This window comes from Propithecus coquereli, unplaced genomic scaffold (genome assembly GCF_000956105.1).
Source record: "Propithecus coquereli isolate 6110/MARCELLA unplaced genomic scaffold, Pcoq_1.0 Scaffold73, whole genome shotgun sequence".
NCBI lineage: Eukaryota > Metazoa > Chordata > Mammalia > Primates > Indriidae > Propithecus > Propithecus coquereli.
In genome coordinates, this window is record NW_012153396.1 from 1,615,806 (window position 1) to 1,638,650 (window position 22,845).

General features: G+C 41.8%; 1 protein-coding gene across 1 annotated transcript in view; it reads right to left on the minus strand.

Annotated features, from left to right (window-relative positions):
* Positions 1–21,008, minus strand: part of CPN1 (carboxypeptidase N, polypeptide 1) — a 41,552-nt gene extending 20,544 nt beyond the window's left edge. Inside the window, exons 1-7 of the mRNA XM_012661768.1 lie at positions 20,493–21,008; positions 16,445–16,641; positions 12,146–12,301; positions 9,128–9,310; positions 7,822–7,933; positions 3,259–3,398; positions 1,549–1,648 (exon numbers count right to left, since the gene is read on the minus strand). Of these exons, the coding sequence (XP_012517222.1) occupies positions 1,549–1,648; positions 3,259–3,398; positions 7,822–7,933; positions 9,128–9,310; positions 12,146–12,301; positions 16,445–16,641; positions 20,493–20,712 (1,108 nt within the window). The 5' untranslated portion in view covers positions 20,713–21,008. The remainder of the gene's footprint in view (positions 1–1,548; positions 1,649–3,258; positions 3,399–7,821; positions 7,934–9,127; positions 9,311–12,145; positions 12,302–16,444; positions 16,642–20,492) is intronic.
* Between the last annotated feature and the right edge of the window lie 1,837 nt (positions 21,009–22,845).

Consider the following 22,845-nt stretch of genomic DNA (forward strand, 5'->3'; position numbering starts at 1 on the left):
TTTTCTATGACAGGGGTTTAGCATTTTGGCTAGTGACTTTTCATCCCTTTAGAATCGATCATGACAGTGCCTTTAGAATTTAAGTATATAGCAATGAATAATTGAAATAATAAATTCAATAAAGAATGAGACAGACGATAATGTGGAAGTCTTTTTTCTGTCCCCTATTAAATGTCTGTAATTATTTTAAAGTACTTCAAAGGTGGTGTGTTACTATGCATATATTGGATATTTTAAGTTATACCCCAGGAGATGTCATTTTCTTAACTGGGGGAACACACCCAGGAATGGGTAGCTAGTGTTGTATCAGAAAGGCCCCACTCCAGATGCATCTATGAGGGGTTTAGCTACTTTTATCTCTATGCTTTGCTAAAGAACATAACGAATGCTAGCAATGGGTTTCTTCTCTGGTGAAATGAGTAGTTTGTTAATTTAGCATAATGGGCTGTGGAAGTGGGCACTTATTGGTGAAATTAGTGGTATTCAATACATGTTGCTTGGCTAGGATGTTTTGGAGACATTTCTCACCCTTGCTTGAACAGGGTACAATCTAGCAAGCCCAGAAACCTGTGCTCTCTAGGGATGGTGCCTACGGCTCAGTCCCTAAACAGTCCTGGGTCCAGCCGTTGGGCTGGAGGACTCTGTCTGATGCCTGTGAGGTTACAGAGTTCTGCCTTTAGAATATTGCCTTTGCCTTGAATGAATCTTTCATGTAAGATGCATTCAGATTACTTTAAAAAACAGAAAGCTGAGAGTTCACCCAGCTTAAACAGATTGTATGAACTGTAAGGTGCATGCTTGGTAATAAATGCTCGTGTAGTAAAATTTGATTGAGCCTTGCTGGTATCGAGGTTGTGGGTAGTTAGGCAAATCTCACCTACCCTTAACCATCGGTAGCTACTGTTATACATTAAAAACAAAACAAACAAAAACCCCTAAGAGTTGTGCATGATTAAATTGGGCTGGGTCAGTTTGCAACACCATTCTGCCATGAGACAATTCTGTACCCTTCTAGGCAGTTTCAGGTAGTGCCAAGAAGATCCGCCTCCACCATCAATCTTGCACTGCAGTAAGCTGATATTAATAGAAAGAATCTTGCTAACTTTTCCCCAGTGGGGGTGTAGCGAAATGCCCGAGTCAGGGACAAGGCCAAACATCAGTTTTACAGTCCTCTTTCTACCCCATTTCACAGCAATATGTGAACTATTAATAGCCTCAAGCTGAGAAAATACCCCTAACAAAGTTGTATGTGGCAGTGACTCCCTGAGCCTCATGAGAAGCTACATTTACATTGGTTTTTCCTGGTTCTTGCCTCTCAGGATTGCTTGCTTCAGAAGCAAAAGATTTTCCATTTAAACAATACGGTTGTTTGATCTAGCCTCCTAATTTACTCTCCCCATTCCTATTACCCTTCTTTCCTCCAATCCCCCAACCCCAGTGTCCCTGATGTCCTGCTAGTATTGCTGGCCTAAAAATTGCCCCCCTGATTATGCCGAAGAAGAAGAGAGTGAAAGATTTCTTCCCACCTCCCAAGAAGCAGCCACCTACCTGAAGTGACATCATGGTTAATCCCACTGACAGAAATGACAGCTCCTGCGAGATTATTATAATTCTCATCAAGCACCATTCCCTTGATGCCATGGTGAACCTGTAGGAAAAAGTTTATAGCATACAGTTATGATCATAGCACATTCGTACACTGGTTTTGAGTCTCAGAGCCCTGTCTCATATGTTTTTGCATTTGGTCTTCACAAGATCATGGATTGGCTGCTTAACTGGTCTCTTTGCCCCTCCTCCCACTCCAATAATCTCTTAATAGAGCAGCCAGAGTGATCCTGCTAAAGCCTGAGTCAAATCATGGCACCCCTCTACTAAACACCCAACTCACTCAGAACAAAAGCTAAAGTTCTTGTGAAGATCCGTCTGTAAAGCTACTTACTAGCTCTTCAATCCCCTCTCCTACTACTCTCTCTCTCCCTTACTTCCGAGGTTGTTCCAGCCACATTGGCGTCTCGGCTGTGTATTTTTTTAAATTAAAATACACATAACATAAAATTTACCATTTTAAGTATATGGTGCAGTGTTATCAAATACATTTGTAATGTTTTGCAACCATCACCACCATCCATCTCCATAACTCTTTTCATCTTGAAAAACTGGAACCCTGTACCCATTAAACAATAACTCTCCATTTCCTCCTTTCCCCAGCCCCTGGCAAGCACCATTCTACTTTCTGTCTCTATGAATTTGACTATTCTAGTAACCTCGTGTAACTGGAATCATACAGTATTTGTCTTTTTGTAAGTGGCTTATTTCACTTAGCACAATGTCCTCAAGGTTTATCCATGTCGTAGCACGTGTCAGAATTTCCTTCTTTGTTAAGGCTGAATAATACTCCCTTGTGTGTATATACCACATTTGTTTATACATTCATCTGCCAATGGACACTGGTTGCTTCCACTTTTTGGCTATTGTAAATAATGCTGCTATGAGCATGGCTATGCAGATATCTCTTTGAGACCCTGCTTTCAGTTCTTTTGGATATATACCCCAAAGCGGTATTGCTAGATCCTACGGTAATTCTATTTTTAACTTTTTGAGAAACTGCCTGACTGTTTTCCATAACAGCTGCACCATTTTACATTCCCACCAACAGTGCACAGGGGTTCCAATTTCTCCATCCTCACAAACATTTGCTAATTTCTGGGGTTTTTTGATAGCAGCCATCGTGATGGATGTGAGGTGGTATCTCTTTGTGGTTTTGATTTGCATTTCCCTAATGATAGTGATGCTCGGCATCTGTTCATGTGCTTATTGTTGGCTTTATATTTGCTGTCATGTCTCTTTCAGGGAACACTTTTCCCCCCAGATATCTGCATAGTTCTCTCCCTCACCTCTTTGAAATCTTTGTTTAAATGTCACCTTCTCTGTAAGTTTCTTCATAGCTTTTCTCCTTTAACATGTTATCAATTGTACTTTATTATTGTGTGTATTGTCTGACTCTCCTCACTCAAATGTAAGTTCCATATGGACAGGGATATTTGTTTGTTTACTCATAATTCTCAGCATGTAGTACAGTTTCTGACAGATAGTTGTGCTCAATAATGTTGAATGAATAAATCTCATTGGTAGAAGAAGCCCAGATCTATTGCACTGAGCCAGAGCAAAAGTCAGACCTGAGCCACACAAAACACTTTCCCTGCCATTGGGAAACACTTCTCTTTTTGTAACCATGGAAGTTAAAAAATATGATTTCACCTGTTCCAGGAATTGGATTAGGGCTTCCCGGTTACCCAGCCACTCCCGCGGTAATTCCTCTTGACCAGGAAACTTGTTGCAACTCAGTTCCAGCGTGATCTCAAAGCAGTTGGTATGGAGATAATTGAAGTCTTGCATTCCTAGGGGAAAGGGGGCAGTGGCAGATTGTATCACCAGGCTCTTGCCCAGTGCCGCATCTCATCTCTCTTTAATCACAAGTTCTCCACCCGCCATCACCTTCTCTTCTACCGCTTGACCTCATTTCATTCTCTCCTCCATGAAACCTTTCCCCAAGTTCCCAGTCCACATGCCTTTCTCTCTTTCCAGTTTTCTCTCTTCATAAATGCCCATTTTGCCATCTCCATCTTCTATGTTTTTTCCATTTCATGATTTAATTTCACTTCTTGTCCCTTTTATCATGTCCAAAGTCTGCTTATCAGCTGTGCCTTAATAGTAGTCTATGCACATGTACTGCTTTGAGGAGAACAGATTTTCTCTTTGAACTACAATGCTCTTCAGACCTGGGAGGTTAGAGAGGAGATGAATATCTTGTTTTCACATCCCTCCTCCTACCTGAGAACACAACAGTAATCTGAAAATAGTTATTCCAGAAAAATAAATTCTTGAAAAAGCAGAAAGCAGCCATATTTTATTTTTTCTCCACCAAATCTTGCCTGTTATGGTCTTCTATATCATTCAATTATTCAGTTGAATCAATTACTTTTTTTTTGACAGGGTCTCATTGTGTTTCCCGGGCTAGAGTGCAGAGGTATCATCATAGCTCACAGCAACCTCAAACTCCTGGGCTCAAGCGATCCTCCCGCCTCAGCCTCCCGAGTAGCTGGGACTACAGGAGAGTGCCACCACGCCTGGCCAATTTATTCTATTTTTAGTAGAGATGGGGTCTCATTCTTGCTCAGGCTGGTCTCAAACTCCTAGCCTTAAGCAATCCTTGAGCCTCAGCCTCCCAGAGTGCTAGGATTACAGGCATGAGCCACTGCACCCAGCCTGAATCAATTACTTTGTAATATGTTTCTGATTATTAGGATCATGTTTACATTATAAATTCATTTGGGTTAAAAATTATTCATTTAAAGATATCTACACTACTCAAGGTGATATACAGATTCAATGCAATCGCTATCAAAATCCCAACGAGGCCAGGTTCAGTGGCTCGCGCCTGTAATCCCAGCAACCTGGGAGCCTGAGGTACGAGAATTGCTTGAAGCCAACAGATTGAGACCAGCCTAGGCAACATAGCAAGACCCTTTCTCTACAAAAAATTTAAAACTTAGCCGGGCATGGTGACATGCATCTGTAGTCCCAGCTACTTGGGAGAGACTGAGGCAGGAGGATCACTTGAGCCCATCGAGGTTACAGTGAGCTATGATTGGGCCACTGCACTCCAGCCCGGGTGACAGTGACTCTGTCTCTTAAAAAAAAAAATCCAATGACTTTTTGTAGAAATAGAAAACCCAGCCTAAAACTCATGTGGAATTTCAAGGGACCCCAAATAGCCAAAACAGTCTTGAAAAAGAAAACAAAGCTAGAGGACTCACATTTCCTGATTTCAAAACTTACTACAAAACTACAATAATGAAAACACTGTGGTACTGACATAAAGACAGACATATGGATCAGTGGAATAGAAAAGAGCCCAGAAACCCTTGCATATATGGTCAAATGACTTTTGACAAAGGTGCCAAGACCAATCAATGGGGAAAAGACAGTGTTTTCAACAAATAGCGCTGGGAAAACTGGATAACCACATGGGAATAGAATGAAATTGGACCCTTATCTAACAGCATATACAAAAATTAACTCAAGATGGATCAGAGACCTAAAGATCCAAAACTACAAAACTCTTAGAAGAAAACATAGGGCAAAAGCTCATGGCATTGGATTTGGCAATTATTTCTAGAGTATGATACCAAAGGCACAGACAACAAAAGAAAAAATAGCAGATTGGACTTTGTGTAAATTGAAAAATTTTTTGCATCAAGAGGCCACATCAGGACAGGTACAGTGACTCACCCCTATAATCCTAGCACTCTGGGAGGCCGAGGTGGGAGGATTGCTTGAGCTCAGGAGTTCGAGACCAGCCTGAGCAAGAGCAAGACCCTGTCTCTAAATAGAAAGAAATTAGCCAAACAACTAAAAATAGAAAAAATTAGCCAGGCACGGTGGCGCGTGCCTGTAGTCACAGCTACCCGGGAGGCTGAGGCTGGAGGATCGCTTGAGCCCAGGAGTTTGAGGTTGCTGTGAGCTAGGCTGACACCACAGCACTCTAGCCCAGGCAACAGAGTGAGACTCTGTCTCAAAAGAAAAAAAAAAAAAAACAAAAAAACCCAGAAATTAGCAAGTGTTTGTGAGGATGGATAAATTGGAACCCCTGTGCACTGTTGGTGGGAATGTAAAATGGTGCAGCTGCTATGGAAAACAGTATGGCAGTTTCTCAAAAAGTTAAAAATAGAATTACCATAGGATCTAGCAATACCACTTTTGGGTTTATATCCAAAAGAACTGAAAGCAGGGTCTCAAAGAGATATCTGCATAGCCATGCTCATAGCAGCACAATTTACAATACCCAAAAAGTAGAAGCAACCAGTGTCTATTGGCAGATGAATGTATAAACAAATGTGGTATATACACACAAGGGAGTATTACTCAGCCTTAACAAAGAAGGAAATTCTGACATGTGCTACAGCATGCATAAACCTTGAAGACCTTATTCTAAAAGAAACAAGCCATTCACAAAAAGACAAATACTGCATGATTCCACTTATATGAGATACAACAGTCAAAATCATAAAGACAGAAGATAGAATGGTGGTTGCCAGGGGGTCGGGGAAGAAAGGAATGGAGAGTTATTATTTAGTGGGTACAGAGTTTCAGGTTTTCAAGATGAAAAGAGTTATGGAGATGGATGGTGGTGATGGCTGCACAACATTACAAACATATTAATAATAACACTGAACCACACGCTTAAAATGGTTAATATGGTGATCTTTTATGTGTATTTTTACCACAATAAAAATTGAAAAAAATTATCCACTTCATCAACTTTCATTTCTCTTTATGCTTATGAGTGCAAGCAGCTGTTACAGAAAGAATAGGGAAAGTTGGAGAACAATAACTATAGCCTGTTATATTGGTTCTCTCCCTGCATTAGAATCATCTGGAAGGCTGAGCCTTCCATTAAAATACAGATTTCTGGGTCTTATCCCCACAGTTTCTGATTTCGTAGGTAATCGGGTGGGGCCCCAAAACGTGCATTTCTAGTAAGTTCCCAGGTGATGCTCATGATGCTGGTCAAGAGACCACATTGTTGGAACAATCATTTTGCTTGGTTCAATGATCTCGGAATTGTACCAGCTTAATTTAGGGCAATGATTCTCCATGGAGGCATGGGCCAGGGTGCCTCAGAGGATGGGCAGGGAGAGGGAGGACAGAGGAAAAAAAGAACAATTATAACTTGAAAAAGTATATTTTATATTTTCAATTTGGGGGACAAAAAAAATCTATTGCTTTCCTAATATTATACGAACTAAAAAAGGGAAAGTTCAACAAAATCTTCTTGCCTTGTGTTCAAAGAGTTTTTGGCCACAACAAACCTATCTTCCCAGCACCTGGTGACTCCTTAACCTTGTTCCTCTCCACTCTCCACAGGACCAACCACCAACTCAGCTCTCACCAATCTGCCACCTGGGCTGTGGCCAGGTCAGATTTGAAAGGATGGGGAAAGACAGATGCTAGAAGATGATTCCTAAAAGAACCTGGATTCCTGCTTCAGCCTCTTCTCTTGCCTTAGGTTCCTTGTCCATTGAAGGTTCACAAACAAAGGTCCTATCTTGACCCTTGGTCATGGCAAAGGCCCAGGGACTAGAGAGAGAAGCCTCTTGCTGGAGCTTTCTGCTCTTTGAGGCTACACTATTAGTGCCACAAGACACAACATCCATGGCAAACTCTTGCTTATGGGGGATGGGCAGTCAAGCTACAGACCAGCCCCTCTGCTCATCTGTCACTATGTGGGGCATACCTCTCTCTGTGCTACTTTTTAAAAATCCTAACATTTATAGCCAAGCATTTCTATATACTTTATGTGCAGTATTTTATGTAATACTTTCATCAAAATTATGAGGCAAGTACTATTATTCTTTTTTCCCCCTTTCTTTAGTGACTTGAAAAGGTACTTTATTCTGAACTACAGACAAAGAAATCAAAGCACAGAGAGGTTAAGTAATTATCCTGAAGCCCCATGACTGGTAAGTGGGCAAGCCAGGTTTCAACCCAATTTACTCTCAGATCTCACACCCTGAACCGCTTGGCTACATTGTTTTCCTCGTATGCCCTGATCTATTGTGCAAACCACCAGTTTTAAGGACCACAAGGTGTCTCTACCTTAGTTTTAAAGAACCACAAGAGGACACTAAATGCCAATCTGAGATCTCTACTTTAGTGCAAAATTCTATAGTATTCCACCATTTCCTTGAGAAAATTGAGGATTTAGCAGAAATGAGCATTATTCTACCTCAGCTTGAGCAGTCCCAGGACTGTCCTTACCCTTGCTGAGAGAATACCAGGAAGCCCCGTTGGTGATGCCATCTGGGAAGTAATCCCCACAGTTCCAGCCCTGGTACATCCATCCATGTGCATAGGAGTAGACCTTGGCCAGCTAGAGGAAAAGCAGGCAGAAAATGACCTCAGGTCTTTCCAACTCCCAGGGCAAAGCTCCTACTCAGAACTCGGGTAAAGTCAAGAAGCCCTGCTAGGTACAAACAGCCGGTTATTTGTGTGAGTGAAAGAAAATATGATCAAGGATAGAGAGATGGTGTGTGTGCACGTGTGTGTAACAGTGTGTAGGTGGGCTTGTGTGTGTGTGTTAGACTGGAGTCAGGAGATCTATACTCTGATTTTTTCACTATCTTGGGGCTAAGTTTTTTCTGTGCAATGTGAGGGGTGGCAGTAGATTGATACAGAAGGTCCTTCTAGTTGCACCATTTTCTAGCCAAATTTTGTAAAAGAAATCAAGGAGCAAGTAAGGCAGGACTTCTCCAGCAAAATTACTGTGTGTCGGGCAGTGCAAAGTGTGTGCTGGAAGGCCTCCCTATAATTCTTCTTCATTACTGTTTTGTAACAGTGGACAAAATGAGATTAATGGAGAATAAAATATAATATACCTGCTTTGCAAAGCAACAACTACTGTTAGTCTCTATGTAGTTCATTAATTGATGAATCAATAATAATTATTATTTATATTAATGTTATTATTAATATATCACTATATATTAATACATTAGTATATAATGAAATAACATTTATAATTTAGCTTGTATATTTTATTATATAATAATTATAAATTCATTGTATTATAAAATATATTGTACCTATTTTATATTAATATAAAATTAATAATAATATATTAATTGTATTCTATTGTTTTGAACTATTATTTAAACCTTTTTATGTGCCTAGCCTATTTGTCAATAATACGAACATATTATCATAAAATTGTAAATTAGACCTCCCCAAATTCACATTTAATGCCATTAGTTTTTTGGTATATTTCTTTTTTTTTTATTGGATGGAGGCAGCTTATGGTTTTGGTATATTTCTTACATGTCATTAGCTTAAGTATTTTCTACACTGTGGTGATTATACTATAAAGCTTTCCTTTTTATTTACTTTTTCATGAATTTATGGCTTATCACTCAAAACAAAATGTAATTTACTAGCCTGTAAGCTCCTCGCAGCAGGCAACGTTTTCAATTTTTGTGGACTTGTCCTCACGGGGTCCCGTGCTACTGACCCGAAGCTCATCTCCTGACCCCCAGGGTCCCCTGGCGGGACAAGCTGCCAGTCTGCATACCTTCTGGAAAAGCTTGTCGTCGGGCGTGGGGGAGTTGGCAGTGCTGCGGAAGCCTCGGACCCGCTGCTCAAGGGACTTGTCGTACGGGTAATTGGCCACCACCGCCCCTCCGTGGAGATTGGCCGAAAGCACAAAGTTGAAGGAGCGCAGCCACTGGATCACCGCCTGCGTCTCGGGTTCCACCTGCGAGGAGAGGAGAGGCCGGTGGTGAAGGTGCGGCTGGAGGTGCCGAATGGCCGCTGGAACAAGTCTTTCAGGAAGTGGCGTGCAGGGACAGCATGTCTGACTGAAACGGAGTCCTACCAGATATGAGGAGTGTAGGTGGGGAAATTGTGACCTTTGAAATGACAGTTTCAACAGCTGAGTGTATAGAACCTTTTATTACTTCCTTATGTGGAATCCCAGTGTACAAAATGGGTCAAAAGAGAGCATTTAAGGCAGTGAAGCTCTTCTTACGATAGTGGATACACATCATCACATTTGTCCAAACCCACAGAATGTATAACGCCGAGAAAGCGCCAACGCAAACTACGGACATTGGGTGTTAATGATGAGCCCAGGCAGGTTCACTGACGGTAACAAATTGTCCCACTCTGGTGCGGGATGTTGGAGCCGGGGTGGGCGAAAGAGGGCAAGGCATATATGGGAACTCTCTGTACTTTTTGTGCAGTTTTGCTGTGAACCTAAAACTACTCTAAAAAAATAAAGTCTATTGAGAGAGACAGAGAGAGAGAAAGAGAAGTTCTGTATGGAGAGGGGTGCCATGATTGGAGAGCTCAGAGCCCCAGCCTGGCCTGTCTCTGGTCCCTAGGAAAGGATTTCCCAATTTGCTCACTGCTCCAGTGCCTTATAAGGCATCTCTGGAGAAATTTAGGGCTGCAGTAAATAAATCTGGAAAATGCTGGTTTACAGTAATGGTTTTCAACCTCCCTTTTCCCCAGCACATCTGCTGCGATGTTGACATGTGTGTGTTCCAACACGCCTGTGGTCATATCCAAATGTCACTGTTTAGACATACCATCAAATGGGCCAGTCTTGGCTAAGCAGTGAAATTCCTCCCTTTGCCTTGCATATGAGTGAAAGTATTCTAAAGAAAGCCTTGAATCCACGTGGACTTGCAGTATAAGTAAATAATTTAAGATCTCATGGTTGGGGGATGGGGGAAAAAGAAAAAAAAAGTAAATAATTTACAGACTTCAGTGTTTTTCCTCCTCTCAGGATGGACATGCTTAGAGATTATATGGTGTTACTGTGTCAGTGGCTCCTCCTGGACTGAGGGTCAGCTCTGAAGGCCTCATCTTTTCCATCCCAGAGGGACTGGATGAATAGGGTTGAGTCTCACTCAATCGGAATGGATGTAATACCGAGGGCACCAGTCCTGGTCTGTGACCAGGGCTCAGACGCTCTGAAGCAGCCCTTTCTTCGTGTCCTAAGCCTCTTGTCTGTTAGAACAATGACAGCTTCTCCCTGCTCCTCTTCCTCAAGGCTGTTCCATCAAGGGCAAGAGAGACTTCTCGTTGTCTTTTTTCTTCTACGATTTAGAGATAGGACTGAATGGGAGCCTAATTATTATTGACTCAATTACCTTATTTTACTTAGAGAAATAAGTTTAATAAATCAGAACATTCTTTGGACTGGATATGCTGATTAGTACCAAGTTATTTTTGATTTATTATTTACTTGAGCCAAGAGGACAGTTGCTATCAGAAATCTAACATGTCAGCATGACTTTTGCATCATTTTCAAAGGAAAAAAACCAGCATATTTTGTCTGGTTAACTTCCAATTAAAAGGCTTACACTGCTTTACATTTTTTGTAAAGTCCCTAAGTTTAGATATTCACAAATAGAACGTTTAGAATCGTCCCACACAGTGTAGAAACAAGGGGTGGCAGTGATGCTCTGAGGATGACAGCAGCTGTGCCCAGGAGCAGGCCCACCAGCAGGATGAAACCATTCCCATTCCCTAGGGTGGCCTTACGGGCCTCCGGGACAATGATGCTGGGGTCCTGTGAGAGAGTAAGGGAACCATGGGAGGATATGGCAAAGTAGTCAAGGGTCATACAGGAAGGGAAGGAACAACTGTATGGGTTTGACTCCCCGAACCTCTTTCTGCAGTCAAATGCCCTACCCTGAGCTACACCCCCTAACTGTTGATGAGCACACAATTCATCACATGTAAGACAGACTTCTCTATAGGATGCTAGAGTTCTCTGTCCACAGCCTATCGTAGGAGAAAGAAATGCTGCAATGGGAATCAGAAGGCCTGAGTTTTAATCCTGATTCCACCAATTACTAGCTATGTGAATTTAAATTATTTTATCTTTAAGTGTAATAGCTATAAAACAGAGATGGATAACACTGCTTGATGCCTTCATGCATTCGCCACACAGTATTATGACGATCGACTGAAATTGGCTATGAAAGAATTTTGTTGGGCTAGCACAGTGGCTCACGCCTGTAATTCCAGCACTTTGGCTAAAGTGGGAGGATTGCTTGAGGCCAGGAGTTCAAGAGCAGCCTGGGCAACATAGTTAGACCTCATCTCTAAAAAATGTTTAAAAATTAGTTGGGCATGGTGGCATGAGTCTGTAGTCCTAGCTACTCAGGAGGCTAAAGTGTAGGGATTGCTTGGGCCCAGGAGTTCGAGGTTATAGTGAGCTATGATTGTGCCACTGCACCCCAGCCTGGGTGACAGAGTGAGACCCTGCCTCTAAAAAAAAAAATATTGTTAAATACCATGCAACTGTATGATACTGCTTTCATCTCCTTTGCCACCATCACCACTAACAACAAACATTTAGTAAGCATGTGTCCCATGGAGGGCTGTGCCCTGGGGGAAGAAATAAATACAAAGAAGCTTAAGATACAGTTACCGTTGCTCTAGACAGATCAACATGGAGTAGAGTTGATGCTTAATTCTTACTTGTTTAATTGATGTGATGATTGCTTAGCAATCTTTCTGCAAGAAATTCCAGATGCCGATTTACCTGTTTCTGTTTGTAAATTTTGTCTCCTACCTGACTCTTCCAGTTGTCTGGAAGGGGCAAGTGGTGGTTGGGACCTCCGTACTTCTCATTGTAGTAGATGTAGGTATTGAGGTCAGGGAAGTTTCGATTGAGGTCCACTCCATTTGCATTGTTCCTGCCAACCAGATACCCGGACGCATTTGGGCCCTAGAGGGGAAATGAAGAAATGAAAGATGAAGGTTTCAGACTAAATTCTATATTTGAAGAGCATTATACGGTTCTTTTTAGATATTAGCTTAATCTATCAAATGATTTAGCATTTTCTTATTTAACTTATCTAAAGTCCCAGTGGTGCAGTTCCAGTTTCCCTGCAGACCACGTGCTGGAAATGGAGATCCCCAGAGAAGCCCTAACAAGAGTATTGTGTTTCAGGTTAATGGGATCCCCAATTTTTAATGAACAGCTTCACTGAGATATAATTTATATATCATAAAATTCACTCATTTTAAGTTTATACTTTAAACAATTTTAGTGTGCTTACAGAGTTGTATAACCATCATCACAATATAATTTTAGAACATTTTTACCACCCTCAATAGAAACCTCATTCCCATTTACAGTCCCTCCTCCTTTTCACCCCAGCCCCAGGCGGTCATTTCTGTCTCCATTGCTTTGCCTTTTCTGGACACGTCACGTAAGTAGGACCACACATTATGTGTTCTTTCATGTTTTTTCTTTTCACTGGGCATAATGTTTTCGAGGTTCATTCATGTCATAGCATGTATCAGTACTTTATTCTTTTTGCTTGCTGAATAGTTCCATTACATGGATTTACCACCTTCTGTTTACCCATTTGTTTATCAGCTGATGGACTGTGTTAGTTTCCTAGGGCTGCCGTAACATCTACCACAAACCAGGTGACTTATAATAACAGAAATTTATTCTCGCACAGTTCTGGAGGCTAGAAGTCGGAAATCAGGGTGGCAGCAGGGCCATGCTCTCTGAAGTCCCCCTCTTTATCTCTTTCGGCTTCTGGTGGCTGGAGGCCATCCTTGGTGCTCCTCGGCTTGTAGATGCATCACTCTAATTTCTGCTTCCATTTTCACATGGCCTTCTCCCCAGTATACACCTTTACAAATTTCTTTCTTTTTATAAGACACCAGTCATACTGGATTTAGAGTCCACCCTAATCCAGTTTGAATCATCTTAACTTGATCACATCTGCAAAAACCCTCATTTGGCCCTCTGTATCCATGGGTTCCACATCCATGGATTCAACTAACTGCAGAGAAAAAATGTAGTTAGGCTTATGATGGTTGCATCTGTATTGAACATACTTTTTTTTCTTGTCGTTCTTCCCTAAACAATACAGCATAACGACTATTTACACAGCATTTACGTTGTATTAGGTATATTAAGTAATCTAGAGATGATTGAAAGTATAGGGGAGTATAGGTTATATGAAAATACTACATTTTATATAAAGGACTTGAGCATCCACGGATCTTGGTATCAATGCGGGAGGGTCCTGGAACCAATCCCCCAAGCATACTGAGGGACGACTGCAAATTTCCAAATAAGGTCACATGCACAGGTTTCAGGTGAATACAAATCTGGGGGAAGATACTATTCAATTCACTATCCAATGTGGACATTTGGGTTGTTTCCACTTTTTGGCTGTTGTGAATAATGTTGCTGTAAACATTCATACACAAGTCTTTGTGTGGACGTATGTTTCCTTTCCTTTGGGTAGACCCTTATATGTAGAGCCACTGGGTCGTAAGTTAAGTGTATGTTTAATTGTTTTAGAAACTGCCAAACTGTTTTCCAAAGTGGTTGCACCATGGAAACCCACCCATCCCATTTCAAAAAAAATTTAGGATCCTTACTTATCTTTCTTCTGAGCAGTATCAACTTTCTGGATCCCTTAATTTCTCTGCTCATACTTCAAATTTTATCATTTATTTGCTCATGTATTCATTCACTCATTCGGTCATCCATTTAGTCAACCAGCATTTACTTAAGTCCTTCTCTATTCAAAGCTGTCTGATAGACACTGTGGAAAGAGATAAATGAGACATTATTCTAGCCTTCTAGGAATTCATAGTATACATGGGGTGATAAATATATACACGAAAATTAAATATATAAAGTGATAGGGATAGTTAACAGGATCATGCAAGACCGAAATTCCATTTAATGTTTTGTGTGGCATTGGAGAAGGGAAACAGTGTCCACTGGAGCCCTGTGGATGGAGAGGGTAGAGCCCAAATTGTTGGCTTTTCCTAGAAGTGAATGAATTGATGCTGGGAAGCTAAAACTCACAGATGTACTACTGCTCTCATATTTTTCCTTTTCTTTTTTTTTCTAACCAATTAGACATGGCAGATCATATTTTTTTCTGACAAATTCATTATTGTTCTAAGATTTCTTCTTTTTTATGGCATCCCACTTGTATTTTATTTTTAGATTGTGTTGAAAACATATTTTTTCCGAAGTTCTTTGAAGTTGGCTACATCAATTCTATTCCAGTGGAAAACATTCATATGATTTCTCAGTTTCTTATACACGTCTGTGACATAATGACTTTCTTTATGCTTTCGGGGTTTTTTTACTGCCTGTTCATTCATATCAAGGTAGCTCTTGAACATTAACCGCTACGGGCTTCATCAGTTGATTTACCAGGCATGCTGGGCAATGGTTAGGCTGGCAGGAAGGGGCTTCCCCTAACAGAAGGTTCCCATAAATAGGGTTGGTGATGTAGTGGTTTCCTATTACTGCTTTAAAAAATTATCACAAACTTAGTGGCTTAAAACAGCACGAGTTTATTATCTTATAGTTTTGGAAGTCAGAAGACTAAAACAGGTGTCAGGGACTAAAAACAAGGTGTCCAGGGGGTTGTATTCCTTCCAAGGGCTCTAGGGGAATATGTTTCCTGATTTTTCCAGCTTCTAGAGGCCATCCGCATTCCTTGGCTTGTGGTCCCTTTCTTCCATCTTCAAAGCCAGCAGTGTAACATCTTCAAATCTCGCTAACTCTGACCTTTGGCCTCCCTCTTCCACATTTAAAGGACCCTTGTGATTGATCACACTGGACCCACCCAAATAATACAGGATATTTTAAGGTCAACTTATTAGCAACATTAACTCCATCTGCAACCTTAATTTCCCCTGGACAAATAACATATCATATTCATAAGTTCTGGAGATTAGTACATGGTCATACTTGAGGGGCCTTTATTCTGCCTACCTACAAGTGGATTTAAAGTCTGGTGGCCAGGCAGGCGTTCCCTGCACAGCCGTGCAGACACGTTTCTTCTGAGCACGGCAAATAGCTCTCGGAGTCTGAGAACCTGATGGGTCCTCTCTTGGGTTCAGTTCAAGATCTGCTCCCTCTGAATAAGAGCACAGCAGGTGAATAGAGGTGACCAGCTTCCCAGAGATGGTCTTAAGGTTTGGTGGGTGGGCTGGGCTTTCTCCACTCCCCCAAACTCCACCTATTGCCAAGGATGTGGGCAGGACTGAGCCAGTTCTCAGCTTCCTCACTGCAATACAGGAAAAGGCTAACAGAAGCAAAGCGGCCAGGCTGGGATTCTCTCCCACACCTCTTTCCAATTCTCCTGCTCTTTGAAAATCTGTGATTCTGATACACATTCACAAAGGAGAACCACTGATTTAAAGTTAGGCACACTGAAATTTTGAATTTATGTTAAGAAATAAAGTAAAAAGCCCACAGACATTTTTCCTTATCTGTCCCATTGCAAATATAACTCTAGAATAAAGAACGGAAAGACTGAGTACTATGCTAGTGGAGGAAAACCCTACAGAAATATGATAAGGTATGAAGAATCTGGAATTAGCCCCCTGTGCCCTAATTCCATGGAAAGCTGTTCTCCCGGCTATTTTCCCCACAAATGCAAATGAAAACGTAGTGTGGAGGGGAGGAGGGTGTTTAGGGTATGAAGCTAAAAGCTCAAGAAAGGAGGTGTATTTTGCAATATCCTTTGCAATATCACATCTGTTCAGTATTTTCCAGTTTACACAGTGTGTCACAGATATTGCCACATTGGTCCTAACAATAAAACCATGAGGTCAGCTGGAAAGCTGTTGCGGGAACGGCGGCTCAGAAACAGCCCACATTTATTGCCTAAGGTGCTGCAGGACTGAACATCCTTTCTTATATTTCTGTTGGCATTTTTTCCCCTCTCTCGGCCATTTTATCTTTTATTTTTGATAAATTTTTGACTTACATATACAGTAGGACAGAGAGGGCATCTTGTCTACAGGCTTTTACTTTATTTCCTGAGATGTCCTTGTTCCCTCCATGGCATGTGTCCCCAGGACCCCGTACCTGGGCGGCGGCCACCTCGTAGCCGTCGGGGTTCATGGACGGCAGGATGTGGATGCGCGTGTCCTGCACGAGCCGCGCGACGCGCTGGTTCCCGTTGCGGAACTCCTCGCACAGGAACTCGGACAGCTGCAGCAGCAGCTCGCGGCCCAGCACCTCGTTGCCGTGCATGTTTCCCACGTACTTGACTTCCGGTTCCACTGCAAGCGAGAGACGCACGTGCAGCAAGAGAAAAGATGGGGAAAGCTTGGAAGTGCCACTGACGCCTAACCTTGCAAAGGGACCTTTTCCCGCTTTTTTGGTAAGGAATATAAGAAAATTTCACTGGGTCTTCGAAAAATCCCTGAGCCCCTTTCTAACCAATTGCAATTACAAAAGTTACAAAAATTCACGCCAGGTATAATTCGTACCATTTATTGAACCCCCACGGTGTACTAGGCATTTATGTTCATTACTGTTAATCATCACAGAAACCTGTAAAGTGGGCGTGATTAGCCTCTAGGTGAGGTTCGAGGTACAGGAGAGGCTAAGTAATTTACCGGAGGTCGCCTAGCTAATGACTGATGCGGCCCCACGCCCAGGCAGCATGTTCAGTCCATTCACAGCGCAGGCTGCTTCTCAGAGATAAACCTTCCAGGATAAGGATGGTTTCCCCCAAAACCTGCTATGGGGATGTGCTCTAGGTTATAGCAGTAACAGTTGCCAATCATCCCAGTGGAAAACTTAACTTTCTTGGCACTTAGGAAACTAAAATCTGTCCTTCACATCTGAGGAGGACAAGTCTCGTAGCACAGAACAGGGAGGCCACTGTCTGTGTCTGACGCCTCAGACTTCTCTCTGGCCACATTAACTGGCCACTTGAGGTGAGCGTTGAGGATCTTAAAAGAGCCTCTGGAATCATTTAAAGAAAATCATTCTTGTCCGCTTTTAAAAGGAAGGAGAAAAGCTCTTGCCAAGTGATTTCTTTTCTACCCAACACTTTCCTGACTCTCTACCCTTCCTCTCACCTCCACTCTTCTAGGCCCAGTTCAAATGTCATTTACTCTGTGACCCCATCTTGGGTTCTCCTTGCCAGGAGTGAGCTTGCTTTCGACTTCCCAGGTTTTACCTATTTTTGCACATATTCTATTTCCTTTACTGGACCTGGCGTTAGCAATGCATATAATATTTAATCTTAGTTAAGGCACAATCTATTGTTACGTATTTTAGTCTACCTACAGCAATCTTTTCCAAAAGAATGCTTGTAACCCACAACAATCATGTGGTGAATTTTCCATAATGTGTATTCTTTAATCTTAGTATACTTCTTTAATCTTACAGTATGTCTTTCTTACTTTTCTTGGTGTTAAAATTTCCTTTCTTTTAGGAAAGGATGGGGCTGGTAGATGGCACATAGTTCTAGTTCTTCATATCTGTATTCAGTAAAACAATAGTTGGAAAATCTGTTTTAGTTTTCTCCAATCTTTCTTATTTATTAAATTAAAAAAAATAAAAACTTCTCTATGAAATCCAAAAGTCTGGGAACCACTGCCCTATAGAACCTAGCACGGTGTCACACACTTAGTAGGTATGCAGTATCAAATTCTTTTGCTCTACTTTCAGTATGTCCAGAACACAACCACTTCTTATAACAACCACTGCTATCATTTTGGTTCAAGCTCCCCCACCCTCATGGCTGGATTACTGCAATAAATCTTCCACTTTCTGTCCCTGCGTCTGCCCAGCCCCATCAAAGTCTGTTCTCCTGAGTCAGGGGTTGGCAAAAACTTTTCTGTAAAGGGCTAGATAGTAAATCCTTTAGGCTTTGTGGGCTATATTGTCTCTGTCACAGCTACTCAACTCTTCCAGCAAAAGCAGCCACAGGCAAGACAAAAGTGAATGGGCATGACTACATTCCAATAAAACTTCATCTACCAAAACAGGTGGCTGGCCTGTGAGCTGTAGTCTGCTAATCCCTGTACTAAATGATCTTTTAAAAATTTAAGTCAAACCATGTCCCTCTTCTGCGTAAAACTCTCCAATGGCTTCTCACTTTACTCAAAGTAAAAGCCCAGCTCTTTACCAAGGCCTATAGGGCCCTGCAGGACCTACTGTCCCCAGGGTCCCCAGCCACACGGCTCTGACCTCATCTCTGGCTCTCCCATCATTCACTCAGCTGGAGCCACTGTGGCCCCTTGCTGCTCCTCACACATGCCAAGCACTCTCCGCCTCCTGGAGCTCTGCATTTGCTCTTCCCTCTGCCTGCCATCGTTTCCTCCCCTACATCAGCACAGCACGCCCATCTGTCCCTCAGAGCTCTGCTCAGAAGCCACCTCAGTGGAGAAGCATTTCCTGAGCATCTGTGACCTGCCTGCCCCTGGCCTCCATGTATTCCCTATGGCATCTCTATTTTGTCGTCCTGATTTAATTTTCTCTATGGTATTTATTTCCATCTGACATAATGTGTATTCACTTAGTTATCCATTTATTGCCAGTCTTACCACACTAGAATTCAGGCCCATGAGGGCAGGGTCTTTGTTTTATTCTCTGCTGTACTTCCAGAATCTACAAAAGTGCTTGCATATTATGTAGGCAATGAGTATTGGTGGAATGAATGAATGAAAGGAATGAATGGATGAACAGCTGAAGTTATAGGACTTCAGAGAAAAGAGGGATCAGTGAGGGCTACAGTTCTATGAAAAAGCTTTAAGGAAGACCTTGAATGCTAGAAAGCACAGAGGCACCAAGAAGGGGAATGGAGTTGGGGGCTAACCCCGTAATCTCCATTAACATCCACAAGCTTCCACAATGGACGTACTATCTGGTTAGAAGCAGGCTTTTTGCTGTGCAAGGGCAGCTTCAAAGCAAGGCAATTATTCCTGTTAACCACATAACCTTCCTTGAGCCTCCCCTTTGTAATTTTCTGAAGCTGCCATGGCCAGTCCATTGGGTGTGAAGTTTTTAAAGCAGGAGAGTGAGATTATATCAGCATTTAGGAAAACGATTCTGGCATCTGTGTGCCCCATGGAAGGTTCCGAGAGTGGCAGTTAGGAGACAGGAGACCAGTTAGGAGTTCAGTGCAATAAGGTGGGTGGGCTGTGATGGAGTCTAGGCCAGGGTTGGGGGTGTGGAAGTGGAGAGGTAAAGAGAGATTTGAAGTTGACAGTTTGAGGGAGAAACTGACTTAACTTGAATATCAGTTCAGTTGTTACAAGTAAAGCAGGGGGAAAAAGTAGGGACAACTTAAACGTCCATCAATATATGGACAGTTAATACAATCATGCAATGACATAGTATGCAGCCAAAACAATGAAGATGTAGATCTACATTTACAGACACAGATGCTCTTCAAAACAGACTATGAAATGAGAAGAGCAGCTATGGTATGATCCCACTGTTACAAAAACAATTATATGTGTTTATGTGAGGGGGTTTAAATATGCCTAGAAAAAAGTCTGGAAGGATATACATCAATATGCTAACAATGGTTATCTGTGAGTGGTGGGATTATGGGTGAGTTGTATTATTATTTATTATCTAATTTCTAACTTTTAATCCAAACATGGATTGCTTTTATAATAGAAACAAACTAACAAAAAAGAATCCAGTAAATAACACTAATACCCCAGCCTTCCAACTTTCTCTAGGATACCACACTGTCACTCCCCGAAGAGATATCTCTTAACACTTCTAAGTTTCCTGGCACAACTAGAAGGGCTAATTGTTTCTGCTCATGTCTCCAGAGCCATCAGATCATGAAAGAACTAATATTAACGGGAAAAAAAGAGAAATGGGAGGGAAGGAAGGGGGATGGGACTGGAGGAGGGAAGAAGACTCACCTTTTACCATTAAGGTTTGAGCAAACAGAACCTGGCGCCAGAATTGGGGCTGCAGCTGCTCGGCAGAGGCAGGGGCAGTTTGAGGGCTAAGAGGGAAACACTTAGCCCGGGCCAAGAGAGAGGTAAACTGTATAGGTGGAGGGTTGCTCAGACCTCCCCAGAAACCACCCCAGTAACTGCATTTGTAAGGGAGGAGTCCCGCCCACACGCCCGGGCAGCTGTCCGGCACTTACAGGGCTCATGGATTCCGGGGTAGTCACTGATTTCCAGCACGTAGAGGTGTCTCCCCTGCACGCTGCGCCCGACGCTGTAGACCCGCGTGATGTGGGGGCATTCGTTGTGCACCTTGTACAGCGTCCGCACAAGGTCATCATAGCGGTGGTGGCGAAAGGTTACCGGGGCAACCAACTTGAAGAGAAGGAGGTGGAGGAAGACTGAGAGCAGCTCTGACATCTTGCTGGGCTTTTTCAAAGAGAGCCACTGAAATGCAGTCCACCTCTCCAGACAGCCTGGCCTCTTCACCAGCCGGGAAATCCCAGGGACCCAGAACCACCTCTGCCTCCTCTCCCGCCGGTAAACACCAGTGTGACAGCGCCTGGAAGGAAGTTCACAACTGCCCGTCCAACGCTGGAAATTATTTATGTAGCTCTGGAATAGTCATTCGTCTCTCCTCTCTCATTTCTCTTCCTCTCCTAACCAAGGAAAACCTTTGGAAAGGTTTTTGCATTTCCCCAGATTGGTAGTTTCACGGATTCTGGTTTACTGGTTAACTAAACTGTAAACAGGCTTCAATAAATAGCTTATTTTAACCCTTTGATTACCAGAGAATTTTAAGCAAATTGGCCTGCGTCTGTTCCCTTTATTAAAACTTATGAAAAGAGCTTCCTGGCCCTTTTGATCCATCCCACGTGCTGGGGACAGACTGTCTTTTTGAAGCATGGCTCTGTCTTGACCTTTTTTCCTTCAAAAACCTTTCAACAGATATTATTAAGAAAATGAAAAAAATAAGCCTCAGACTGGGAGAAAACAACTGTAAATCACATATCAGATAATCTATCCATAATACATAAAGAACCCTTACAACATGATAAGAAGACAACCCAATTAAAAAATGGGCAAAAGATTTGAATAGACATTTCACCAAAGTAGATATACAAATGGCTAATAAAGCACATTTAAAGATGTTCAACATCATTAGTCATGAAGGAAATAGCAAATTAAACCATGAGATAATTACTTCACCTCCTTCACCTCTACTAGCATGGCTATAATCAAAAAAACCAACAATAACAAGTGTTGGTAGAACAGGGAGAAACTGGAACACTCATATATTACTTATGGGAATGTAAAATGGTGCAACCACTTTGGAAAAAATTTGGCAGTTTCTTGAAAGGTTAAATATATACATACCATATAACATAGCAATTTCACTCCTAGCTATCTACCCAAGAGAAATGAAACACGCATCCACAAAAAACTTGTACGTGAATGTCCACAGCAGTATCATTCACAACAGACAAAAAGTGGAAACAACTCAGATGTCCATTAACTGCTGAATGGATAAATAAAATATGGCATATCCATATAATGGAATATTATTTGACAATAAAAAAGAGCTAAGTACGGACACATTGTACAACATGGATGAAGCTTAAACTTGCTATGTCTAGTGAAAGAAGCCAGACCCAAGAGACTACATATTGTGTAACTTAATTCATATGAACTGTTTAGAAAAGGCATATATATAGAGACAGAAAGTAGATTAGAGGTTGCCTAGGGCTGGGAGTGGAGATGTGGAGCAACTATAAATGAACACAAGATTTCTTTTTAGGGTGATAGAAATGTTCTAAAATTAGAAGTGGTGATGGTGATGGTTATACAATTCTGTAAATATACTAAAATCCATTGAATTCCATGCTTAAAACAGGTGAATTTTATGGTATGCAAATTATATCTCAACAGAGCCATTTCAAAAAGGAAATAAAAGCAATTAAGTACAGCCCCCAAGAATTAAACATAAATTTACCATACAACCCAACCATTTCATTCCTGGGTACCTATCCAAGAGAACAAAGACTTGCACACAAGAATGCTCATAGCACATTATTCACAATAGCCAAAAAGCGGGAACTACCCAAATGTCTATTGACCGGTGAAGAGATAAATGAAATGTGGCATATTCATACAAGTGATGCTGTCCAGCAATAAAGAGGAATAAATACTAACACATGCTACAGTGAGGATGGACTTCAAACACACTATGCTAAGTGAAGGGAGCCGGACATGAACAAACCACGTATTATATATGATTCCATTTATATGAAACGCACTACAAAGGTAAACCTACAGAGACAGAAACTAAAACAGTGTTTGCCTGGGTTTGGGGATGGGAATTAACTGTAAACAGGCGTGAGGGATCTTACTGCAGTGGCGGATGTTCTAACACTAGATGATGGTGATGGCTGCACAACTCGGGAAATTCAGTATTAATAAAAATAATTTAATTGTAAACTTTAAAAGGGTGAATTTTGTGGCATGTAAATTATACCTCAATAAAGTTGTTTTTAAAAGAACCAAAGCTTCAAT